At 32.0% G+C, this 12,575-nt stretch overlaps 1 protein-coding gene across 2 annotated transcripts in view; it reads left to right on the forward strand.

The window, feature by feature from the left end:
• Positions 1-12,575, forward strand: part of SEMA3A (semaphorin 3A) — a 313,391-nt gene that overhangs the window by 272,626 nt on the left and 28,190 nt on the right. For both annotated transcript variants that reach the window (XM_028525425.2, XM_036010674.1), the window contains exons 11-13: positions 1,030-1,174; positions 3,691-3,910; positions 6,748-6,839. In XM_028525425.2, the coding sequence (XP_028381226.1) occupies positions 1,030-1,174; positions 3,691-3,910; positions 6,748-6,839 (457 nt within the window). The remainder of the gene's footprint in view (positions 1-1,029; positions 1,175-3,690; positions 3,911-6,747; positions 6,840-12,575) is intronic.

Consider the following 12,575-nt stretch of genomic DNA (forward strand, 5'->3'; position numbering starts at 1 on the left):
CAGCAAAAAGATGGAGATAATTGTTATAATACTCTACTATAGCTACTAACTTATAATGATTTTCTGTGCTAGGAAGAGATAATTTTAAAAGCCTTCACAAAAATTATTTGTTCTAATATTGATGGTGGTTTGGGAGTTAAAAATATTGTGATGTAACATGTCATATAACACTCATTTTATGTACCAGTTTCAGCTTATAAAATGAGTTCTTAAGCATTCTTGTTTAGAGATTCCTAGTTTGATTTATGATGCTTGAGGCTTAACAAATTTCCAAAGTTTATATTTTTATTTTTCTACTTGATTTTAAAATTAAAGATTACTTTTTAGAAAATTATATGTTTTTCCTATCAAAGTTTACATATGACATAAATATACAGTATTTTTGGACCATTAGACACACCTAGGTTTTAGAGGAGGAAAATAGGGAGAAAAGTTTTGAAGCAAAAAATGTGGTAAAATATTTAATAACATAAATAACATAATATTTCACCAGTGTAAATGTAAACAGAACTCAACAACAGCATTAACAATAATTATTACTCCTAAATTGGAAGGGTGTGTCTTATAGTCCAATAATATGATATATATTCTATGAATAATAAAAAGTTTTATCTATTCCTTCTATTTTTGAGAATAATAATTTGTTCTCTTATGAACTATTAAAATGTATAGAAGAAGGCAATAGTATGGTGATTGCCAGAGGGGTTGGTAAAGGGAGGTAGAAGAAGGTAAAGGAGGGATAAGTGGTGATGGAAGAAGACTTAAGTTGGGGTGATAAACACACAACAACTTACAGATGATGTACTATAAAATTGTATACCTAAAACCTGTGTAATTTTATTAACCAATGTCACCTCAATGCATTCAATAAAGGAGAAAAAAGACAAAAAATCCAAACACTATTTGAGATTGCTAAAAATTTGTGTTCATTTTGATAATTGATATTTGAAATTTAAGAACTTCATATCAGCAGTTCTTCTGCCATTGTACAAAAATGAAAATGTCTTTTTGTTGTTTTCTCTCTTTTAGTAACATCTTTAAGGGGTCAGCTGTGTGTATGTACAGCATGAGTGATGTGAGAAGGGTGTTTCTTGGTCCATATGCTCACAGGGATGGTCCCAACTACCAGTGGGTGCCTTATCAAGGAAGAGTCCCCTACCCACGACCAGGAACTGTAAGTGACCTAGGTGCTTAAAACATAAAATGAATAAATTTCTGCTAAACATTAAAAATAGCAGCTATACACAGATATTAAATTCTGATAATGTTAAAGATTCCAAGACTGTAAATGAAAGCAAGGCAAGGATTTTCTATGATACCATGGGTTTCCAAGTTTAAAACCATGTTCTTTACAAATATCAGTGTTTAAATCCAGTTATTAATACCCATAATTTTTGAGAAATAGAATTGGAAGCCTTATTTATTTTCTTTTCTGAATGGGGTATAATGAAAATGGTCTTTATGGAGAGTTGAAGCAATTAGTGTGCATCTGGACTTGTTCTCTCTGATCATAGAAAAGGCTCAAGGAGTGCATGTGAAATGAAAGCAAAACCATCTTTTTAATCAATATTGTAGGTAAGGAAGACATGTGAGGAAATCCTGTACAGTGAGCAGGGCCTGTCATTGCATTAGATGCTGTCTGCCCTGGTCAGCCTCCCGTCTCCCTCCAACAACCCTGCACACACTCCGGCTTAAAGAAATAAACAAAACCGGACAAAACTCAAAATCAAACCAGATCTGATTCTTTAATTTAAAGTAGGCAGAAAAAAAGAAAAGACTTCAGGGTCTGACCAAGTTGCTTAGTTGGCTGGAGCATCGTTCCATACACCAAAGGGTTGGGGGATCAATTCCCAGTCTGGATCCATATGGGAAGCAACCAATCCATGTTTCTCTCTCCCTCTCTCTCTCTCTCTCTCTCTCTCTCTCTCTCTCTCTCTCTCTCATCAATAAACATACCTGGGTGAGGATAAAAAATTAGTAATTAGAAAATTTTTGTGTGCCAGACCCTGTTGTATGAGATTTATATATATATATATATATATAATCCAAAAAAACAATTATTGTTCCTATTTCACAATTGAAGACACTGAAGGGAGGGTAAGAACCAGCATTTGGTCTAGGCAGTTTGGTTCTAGGGGCTGTGTTCTCACCAGAATTCACAGAGAGTTGTTATAACAAGGAAAATTAAGTCAGCAACATGGATGAGTTCATTAATCCCAAAAGATGGCAGCTGAAAATTTATTTCATCAGTTACTGGAAAAAAATATACTGTGATCTTCAAACAATGTGTCAGTAGATGGTATTTGTTTTTAAAGAAAAACCTACAGCTAAGTAGTACTAGCTGCAAACCTAAAAGGCCAGAAAGGCAAGAAAATGACACAAACATAGAATAAAATAAAAATAAATAAATTTCTTGTTTTAACTTTTAGTCACACATTTCTAAATTTTTACAAGCCATATTTAAAAATAAGCAAAAATAAGTAAATGTCATAAAAATGTTTTATTATTTTTGCTAAGAATTTTCATAGCTTTTTGATATTTCTATAACAATATAAATAATTTTATAATTTACTTAAACAAAAAGTAATTCCTTAAATACTTAACTGTTACATGCATATGTATTCAAATGTGTATATACTTATATATTCATAAGTAGATAGATACTCCTCTCATTTCAAAACAGGTTTATTTATTTTATTTCTCATGAATTATTAATGATCTATATCAAGGTAATTACAGACAATTGATTTCTCCTTCTAGGCCTCTTTTAAGAACCTATCTATATTCCTTTTAGCTCCAAGCTGTTAACATTAAGTGGCAGAAACTACATCAGTGTAAGACAAAAAGCAAGAGACTGGAGATATTGTACTCTGAATGCTTCTACCACATAATTAAATGCAATGAAAAGAGACAGTGAAATCTGAATTTTCCCATTTGTGTTGTGTTGCCTTATGTGGAGCATTTTTTTACATCCAGAGATGATATTTCAACAGCATATTACAGAGCATCCTTTCTGAGTGTCTATGGCCATTATCTTATCTGTTCTACTCAGTCTATTCTGAGTGGTCAGTTTCTGTGCCCTGCAGATTGAACACTTAATAATATCGCTCCTTATCCCTAAAATAATTCTAATCATTAAAAACATAGTACTTGTGGTACATATATTCAGGTACTCTTTCAGGGTTATACCAGAAACAAAGCAATAAAGAATAGTTTGTATTGCTTTTAGGTTGAAAAGAGTGTTTGTATTTCAGCATTGGCCATAGGATAAAAATCAAATATATCTAAGACAGTTATGCTGAGTTTCTCTAATCTAATGATTAACCACATGTAGCTTTAACATATTCCATTCATTAGTTCAAACACTTCATCTATTACATAAATAAAATATGTGGTGTTGTCACTAATAGAGTCATCCAATCTTGCCGTACACTGAATTCATTAGAGGCATTTGCAATTTGGGGTAAGAAAGAACAACATAACCAAATCCCATTGAGACTTAACATATGTTCAGAAAATATATAGTATATATTACATATACTAATTTAATTAACATAACTTTTAGTTGATTAGTTAAAAAATATATAACCATAGGTTTAGATTCAGAGATCATTTAGGCCACATATATTAGAAAATTTATAATCCTATTCATTATATTTTAATCAAAAGATATTCTCTTTATCTTATTAGTGTCCCAGCAAAACATTTGGTGGATTTGACTCTACCAAAGACCTTCCTGATGATGTTATAACATTTGCAAGAAGTCATCCAGCCATGTACAATCCAGTGTTTCCTATTAATAACCGCCCGATAATGATCAAAACAGATGTAAGCTATCAGTTTACCCAAATTGTAGTGGATCGAGTGGATGCAGAAGATGGCCAGTATGATGTCATGTTTATTGGAACAGGTAAATATTTAACTTCAACTCTCCATTTTCTTCAGGACCATTTAGTTGAACTGACTAAGTATACTGAGAATTAAAGGCAGTTTTTATAGTCACTTGCAAGGTATAGTTAAACTCTAATAAATGCCTAACAACATGAACATTCTACCAGGATAATGTGTTATCTTTTTGAACAAGTTGACATACATTAAATTAACTTTTGTTTCAATTGAAAGTTGAGAAATATAATCAGGTAAAGCTAATAATTAGGTGAATAATCAATGTCTATAATTGAATCATAACTCTTTTCTGGACAGTGTCTTCTTAGATCAAAGATGAATTGTTCAAACCATACCTGAAATTGCCAAGACATTCAATAATGGTTTCCAAATGAGTTGATGTAAAGCTATCCAAATTTTTAAATTCCCATAGGGTGCAAATTTTCCAGGAAGTACATTTTGGCAACAAAACTTGTTCAGTGTTTTTGCCATACAGTGAGAAAAAACACTTTATCAAAAAAACAACAAAATGGACCTAAGTGATGATCAGATATATTTTAGATCCATTTATACAGAAATTTATAACATATTTTCACTTATTCTACTATTAGAAATATACTTTTTATAGGTATATTTTCAGAAAGCATTCCATTGCTATTGTGACATATTATTTTATTTTTCCCCTACTCTCTTTAATAATACTATTTTGAAAGTACCAGTTACAAATCTGAAACTTGCTACTTAGGGTCAGGTTCCAAGGTAATAAATTCCTAGTCTCCATTAGCATTGTTAACTGGCATAAATCAATGGCAAACTGAGTGAGTGCTCCACTGAAACCTTGTGTGATAACATTTATTTTCCCTTGGTGAGAAACAAGGGAAAAATGCATTAACTACAGGGGAATGGCAGCCTTGCAGTAAGTGCTTTAAAGACTTCCAGTTTTATAACAAAATTGTGAAATACTTATGTTATCAGATATATCAGTGTCAAGTTCTGGGCAAGTCATTATAGTCTGCTTTTGTGAGTGAGAAAGGTTCTCTATCAAATAAAAGCATCCCAATGAAACTCAGTGTTTGATAAAAGGCAATGAATTGTAAATATCAACTTCTGATCCTAAATATCTTTAGAAATTATAAGGTGATATGATTTATTTCCTATAAATTTTAATTTATCTGTTAATGTCAAATTATAATTAGATCTCTCTACAGAATAATTAATTTTGTTCATGAATGTCACACTTGCCTATTTCTTCATCTCTGGCCTAAACATGGTAAGAAGTCCCTCACTCACTGTCAGTGCAACAAAAGCTTGCTTTCAACTATGTGACCAAAGATACCCAGTCATGAGTTTTTAATCCCACTCGGACACAAGCTGTCCTTACAGGAGCCAATTGCCGGAGCATGCTGACTGTATGATGATGTGGATGGCTATCGGTCAGCACAGGCCAGGGTCATCTGTCAGCAAAGCAAATTGATTACAGTAATTTTACCTTTTTTACTAAGTAGCACATCATAATGTATTGATCCGGGTTGAGTAATCTGATTCAATTTGTGTGAAATTGTTTGAAATACTACTCGGTAAAATTTGATCAGGAACCCAGATAAAGTTATGTTTGGATACCGGAGACTGATCAGAGGCACTGAGCAGGTTAACCTAATTTGCCTTTAATCTTCGGTCTTATGGGGAGTTAAGGTCCTGTAAACAGAGAAAGATCCTCTGAAATTATGATTTTTTTTAAAACTTTATGAGGGATATGCTAACAACCTTTTTTTGATCTCATATTGATACCCTGAAAACGGTTATCAATGATATAAATACATTGAATTATTTTTCTGGTATAATTTATTTTTCTTACTGGCAAGATTTTCTCCTCCAATAATGACTCTCTTAAACTTGATTAAAATGAGCCAAGTGAAGCTAAATATATTTGACCAGCTGATTAGAATTGAAATGGTGAAGAGTCAAATTTTTTATTTTAATAAGGTCCTATTTTACATGTTATCAATGTGCTGGTAAATACTGGAAACTCAATATGCACTTAACCCAGCTAAGAGTAGAAATGACAGTTCTCCACATTAAAATGGTTTGTCTCCTTTAACAATGAAAGTTTGAATGAACAATGCTAGAAATCTATATAAAATATATTCAATTTAATAGTTTTTATAATTTATGTTTCTGAATTTTAAAGTTATTACTCTAAAATTGATTAACCAATATGTTAACCAAAACTGATTAACCAATTATTACAAAAACACTGTGATAAGTAATCCAAGGTGTTTATTTTGAGAAATCAAGTTATTGTCCTTCATCACTTACTGGTCATTGAGCTGGCTTCAGGGGCTGCTAAGTACTAAAGGCTTTCAGGGGACAAGGAGATGAGCTCTCAGGCTCTGAAGCTCTAATACTGTTCTTTCTGTTGCTTGACAACATTCCTGGCTTTTTGCATCTACATTAAGTTTTCATAGCAGTCCCTGATTTCATAACAAAAGTGGAAAAACCTGTCATGTCAAAGCTGGTAATATTTTAGGTTTTTTCTGATACATCTGACCCTGGAGATTAAAAATAATAATAATAGTCTAACCTAGTGATTATTTATATTTGTAATAATGCAAGTTCAATGTGACATTATCTTCATAACTTTGTATATTCTAAAATTTCAATTCTTTTCATTTCATGCTATGTTTGTAGTTTATCTAGTTGCATGAAATGCATATGAGTATTTTACTAATGCTGTAACAAAAATAAAACAAGGAAGACTGAGGTCAAAATGTTACTTCTAGTCAAATACTGACTCCATTCATTAACACCGAACTCTGTTCAGATCTATTTAAACTCTGCTCTTCTCTCCACTTTCTTTCAAAGATGTTGGAACCGTTCTCAAAGTAGTTTCAATTCCTAAAGAGACTTGGCATGATTTAGAAGAAGTTCTGCTGGAAGAAATGACAGTTTTTCGGGTGAGTGCTGCTTCATTTCAAGTGTCAACAAGTTCAGTTGCATGTCTTTCCCCCAGGACAGCTGCACACTCAAGTTGGTATGGACAAGTAGTCTAGCATACCCTTCTAATTAGGTTGTCAATTAGAAAGCCAGACACTAGTCAAAATAAACCTTGAAATTCTCAATGCCAGTTAAATCTAAAAATGTAAAGAAATGTATTCTTGGCTCATATTTTGTTTTCTCAGTGATAATATATATGATTTACATTTTATATCATGTATGTTAAGTTACCTCAATGAACAAACTTCATGAGCCCCCACATCCAAAATCTTCTCTTTTACACTTTACAATATAACTGGGATGGTAGTTAACTTTCATGAATATATTAAGGGAAATATATTCAGAATGAAAGGGGAATGAATGTATTCAACCATTCCGTAGCCTATCCATGAATTGTATTACCATATTTTCACTAAAAATTAGTTTTAGAAGAAAAAGTTTGAGATTTTGTAATCCCTGGTAGCACATTTTGTATGGATTCCTAATCTACACATTTAAGAAATTTACGATACTTGTCCCTTTGTCCTGAATCACAGAAGGTCCAGGTAAATTCATATAGGATCGGGGTAGAGCAGGAGGATATGGGTTGACCTGAGACAGTCTGGCTGAAGTAATGTAGCTTTCACCACAATGTCTTTTTCTTCGGAAAGCTGGCTAATTAGAAAAGTTTGAATGGAAGCACATCTTGGTAGAAATTAGTTATGATATGACAGGGAAGTAGATGCCTATGAAAGGTGTTATTTCAATTGGTTGATAAAATACTAAAGCAATCATATAAGACTGCAAAGTAAACTGGGATTAGAAGACTTTTGTGGACAGAACGGGAAAATGCTGGGTGTAGTCTTATAGTTCACAATTATCTCATTTAGTCTCTGCATGTCTCAGTTACTTTATAAAATGAAGCATCTGAATAGATATTTGCAGTTGATTAATTGTAAACAAAGTTTTCCCAAGACTTTTTCTTAGCCTCATATTTCTAAACCAGTTTATTAACCCAATTGGGCTCTTGCTTACTATTCAGTACTGTTTTGAAGAAAAGAAGTACAATATGGCAAGATCCCGGTGTATATTCATTTGATTGAAATTATGATTAACACTGAAACAGTAACCAATAAACTTTGCCATAGGCATCTGGTAGTAACAATTAGCACCGTTCCCATGAAAATTGAACAGTAGGCTCTTCAGTCCTGTCTACATGGCACTTCTATAGGAACATTTACATGATCCCTCTGAGATTTCCCATCAGTACAACAGCGAGAAGAATGCATAATTCACAAGGAGGCAAAAAGAATTGAAGATACTACATGTAAAACATCCAGGACAGTCTAGGTACTGTGCTCAAAATTTTATTGCTAATTTAATGTTATTATTTTAATTTAGCTACACTGAAAATAAGCCACATATCCAGTAGTATTTTCTACTAATTGCTGGTATAAGTCTTCAAAATAATAAAATCATAATAATTATATTATTTTTTAATTGGGTAGTTGGGCTTTATTTTATTTATGTCTTGTGTAAGGCGATGACTAATACCTATTGTTCACTAAGCCCCATTTTAGCATTTACACACTGAGACTTTAATCTACATATTCAAAACTACAGCTTTCCAAGTGGACTGTGTGAGCAATATTGAGTCCATCCAGAGTTAGCAAACAATTGTGGGCACTGAAGGGTAGATAAATAAATTGTGGTGTTGTATCCATTGTTGTGTCTTTCAGTACCTAAAATATGTTTTCAACTAATATTTATTAAATAGATGACGGGATCAGTATTGATGAAAAAATGAAATATGAGAAAGTAAAGACAGTCTTCCTCAGGGAGATCATGGTAAAGTGAGGTGCCAAAATATGAGGAAGAGAAACTGGGAATAGCAACAAGTATAACAGCAGTTATACTGCTGATTATATCCCATATTATTCTCTACTAGAAAAAAATGCCAATTCTATATATTGAAAATTAATATTGCTATCAATGGTGCATATGAAGTTATAGGAGATACTGAAATAGTATGCTAACCTAAAAATTTCTTAATTATTTTTAGAGTTTTTATTTACAGATTCACCATGGTTCATTTTATATTTCTCTTCAGTTGTTATATATTATTTTTAATTTTAATTATTAATTCACTGTTATTATTTAACAAGTTAATAATTTACTAATATTCATAGTGAATTAATAATTCACAATTAACAAATATATTGTACCTACCATGAATCTGGCACAATGCTAAGTTCTGGTGGTTCAGAGTTAAATGCCATAAACAAGATTCATATGTATTTCCCCTCATAGTTTTAAGGACTTAATTTATCATCTATTAGTACAATTAATTTTTACCTTGTGGAATTATAAAAAGTTATATCATGCCACTTTATTTCTTTTCTACTTTTTACCTTTATTTTTTTAAATTTATTTACTATTAGAGAGAAAGGAGGGAGGGAGAGTGAGAGGGAGAGAAACATCAATGTGTGGTTGCCTCTCATGCGCCCCCTACTGGGAATCTGGCTTGAAACCCAAGCATGTGCCCTAGACTGGGAATTGAACCAGTGACCCTTTGATTTTCAGACTGGCACTCAGTCACTGAGCCACACCAGCCAGGGAATCATGCCATTTTTAAATTAAAGTTTTCTATTATTTAATTATGTCTGGTATGTTATGAATCAGAACATGCATAATTTTGCAGTAATGGTGTATTCTAGCTAATTTTCATTCCCCATATCTCTGGAATTTTAAGCTTACCTTTTTCATGTTAGCTATATGCTTTAGTACATTAATAAAAATTTTTGTTTAATAAGATATTAATTTATGCTGATCTTAAATGACTTATAACCACATCTTCAGAGGTTGCAAGAACAAGTATTTAATACTTATTAGATGTTTTTAGTGTGTGGCAGTTGCTAGAGAAATATACAACTGAATTACACTTATGATCACTATTAAATGGCATCTGTGTAATTTTTAAGAGTCACTAGAAAGTTCCTTTATCAGTCTTTAACAGTTAAATACAAGTAATCAATACTGTACCAGCATAGAAATATTGTTTATGAGCTTATGATTTTGTAAAAAAAGACTGATTGAAACTTAGAGCACATCTCTTTCCATAGAGAAATGTTCCAGTTTGCTCATATATTCTCTGCTCTGCATTATTGTCGTTATTTCTATGGTCCTCCAGTAGACAAAACATATCTGGGCAGAGTTTAGAGATATATTTACTTTCAACATTCTATTCTATCAGGCAAAGTTCATACACATATTGTGGTCTAGCAACTGAAATATTTCACTGTCAAACTTTGTTTAATTTTGCAGTGGGAGGAAAAAACACAATACATTAAAGCAGTTGCTATATACAATAAAAAAGCAGAGAGAAATGTTGCAGTCTTTATATTTCTATTTGAGCCTTGTGATTCATTCCATTTAACATAAAATTAAAGAGTGTTAATCTGTCCTGGCTGGTATGGCTCAGTGGATTGGGTGCTAGCCTGTGAATCAAAGGGTTGCCTATTCCATCCCCAGTCAGGGCACACGCCTGGGGTGCAGGCCAGTCCCCAGTAGAGAGTATGAGAGAGCCAACTACACATTGATGGTTCTCTCCCTCTCTTTCTCCCTTCCTTTCCCTCTCTAAAAATAAATTTAAAAGATTTATTTAAAGTGTTAACCTGAGCATTAGGGTAGTGTGGCCAGGTAAATAGACAAGGAACACATTTAGGTTCAATGGAAGTATCTGACACTTTTGGATTTTAAAAAGAAAGACATTTAATATCAACCAACCAGTTGATTTTACCATATTATCTCCAGTAGACCATGTTCATTATGTACCCTTGCTGAACTGAATAACCAAATCTCATATAAAATCCTGAATTAGAGTCAGTGCTATGTCCATTACCATCTTGAGGTTGGTTTTAGGAAAACACTCTGGCTATTCACAGAACATTCCAGTGGTTTAGGTTATATCCAAGATACTTCTTTTTGAGTGAAATCAAATCCCAATCAGAATACAGGAAAAAAAATATTCCTCTGTAGTAAAAATTTCCACTTTAGAGTAAAATTTTAATTGGTAATAAGAAGTGAAATAAAATTGGCATTGTTACAGGAGTCTAGAAATGACTTTAAATCGCCATTATATGTTCAAAATGGTACTAACATACTAAGATAAACTTAATTCAAATATTATTATAATCATAAATTCATACTTGAATCATATTTACTATGTGATCCTAAACATATTGGGTACAATCAGTTGATCCTCAATTTCTTCAGTTCATAATTTTTGACTGTTTTTAATTAAAATTACTAGTAAATGATAGCTATTGTTAACTGGTTATTCAAATAAAAGTCTCCTTTAAAATACTTGAAAATTCCACATATATATCTTGTTAAAATATTAAAAGGATATAGAAGTCAGGCATGTGTTGATTTTTACTTTTCTCCATGCAGGATTTTGTTTCCAGTCTAAATCGCATTTTACTTTTCAGACAGTGGAGTATTTACATCAAGTTGCAGTGCATTTAGTATGATGGGTTTTATAGTCCTATTGACGGCAAGGTGTTGCAAGGCAGTTACTTCAATAACACAGACACTTTAAACCAAATTTAGGCAATATTCCATGACAGCAGAGCAAGTAAATGAAAGAGTTTAATTTTCATTCAAATATAAGGCAACATTGATGCTTTCTGAAACCTAGACCATGAACTCATTCTAAAGGAGCGCCATGTGCTTAGCCTCCAGGGAGCAGCAGCGTCGGATTGTCTTGGGTTCAGCAGGTTGAAAAGCTACATAAGTACAAAAGTTTAAAAAGGATTAGGTTAAAATGTCTGAAAAAATATAATAAATTAGAATCATAGAAAATCTTGAAAACATGCTAATTGCTTAAATACCAATTGTATTTGCAAGCGAATCTGTTTGTGTGAAAAAATGCTTATAAAGTTATATCTGCTTTAAATGGAAATTGTATTTACCATCAGTTATTTCTCAGAAAAATACATAGCTTCTTTAAATGCATGTCATCTTAATATATTACCTATTAACTCAACCACAGGTAGTATATAGTATACCTTTCATTCCAAACTGTAATTAATTTTCTAGTCTAAAAAATAAATAAGGTTCTTTTAATTAAGGGATTCTAAGATCTTAATTTAAGAATGTTGAAATCATAATGTGACATAATGTGAGTCTGGCATGGATTGGGGTTAGTTTTGTTTTACAATTTATGTATGAAGTAATTAATTCATTTTCATCTACCTTGTAGATATTTAATTAAATTACAATGAAATGTATGAATATTAATCAGTTTCCCTTTTAAATAGTTTCACTTAAGTTCTTCAAAGAACTTAGATACATATAACTTCAGTTATAATAAGCTGTTAATAATTCTCTAAGAGGCACTTTTCTTACACCTTGACTATAAAATACACGTTATGAAAGCCTGCTTGAAGTTAGCTACTTACATAATAACCTAATCATTTCTCATGTAAAATTCTTGGATTGGAAGAAATTGCTATGGAAAATTTCCTAATTCTTCTAAATTCTCTATTTGGGTTCATTGATTCCAATATTATATAAAACTAAATAAAATAGCATCTTTGTCTTTTAAGGTAAAAATCATTGAGGAATTGTCCCCTGATCTTTGTGATTTGATGCTACTAAATTCTAAAGATTGTATCTCTTCATAGAGAAAATTGATAGAGATTCCTCTTATCATA

The sequence above is a fragment of the Phyllostomus discolor genome, chromosome 10 (genome assembly GCF_004126475.2).
Source record: "Phyllostomus discolor isolate MPI-MPIP mPhyDis1 chromosome 10, mPhyDis1.pri.v3, whole genome shotgun sequence".
Lineage (NCBI taxonomy): Eukaryota > Metazoa > Chordata > Mammalia > Chiroptera > Phyllostomidae > Phyllostomus > Phyllostomus discolor.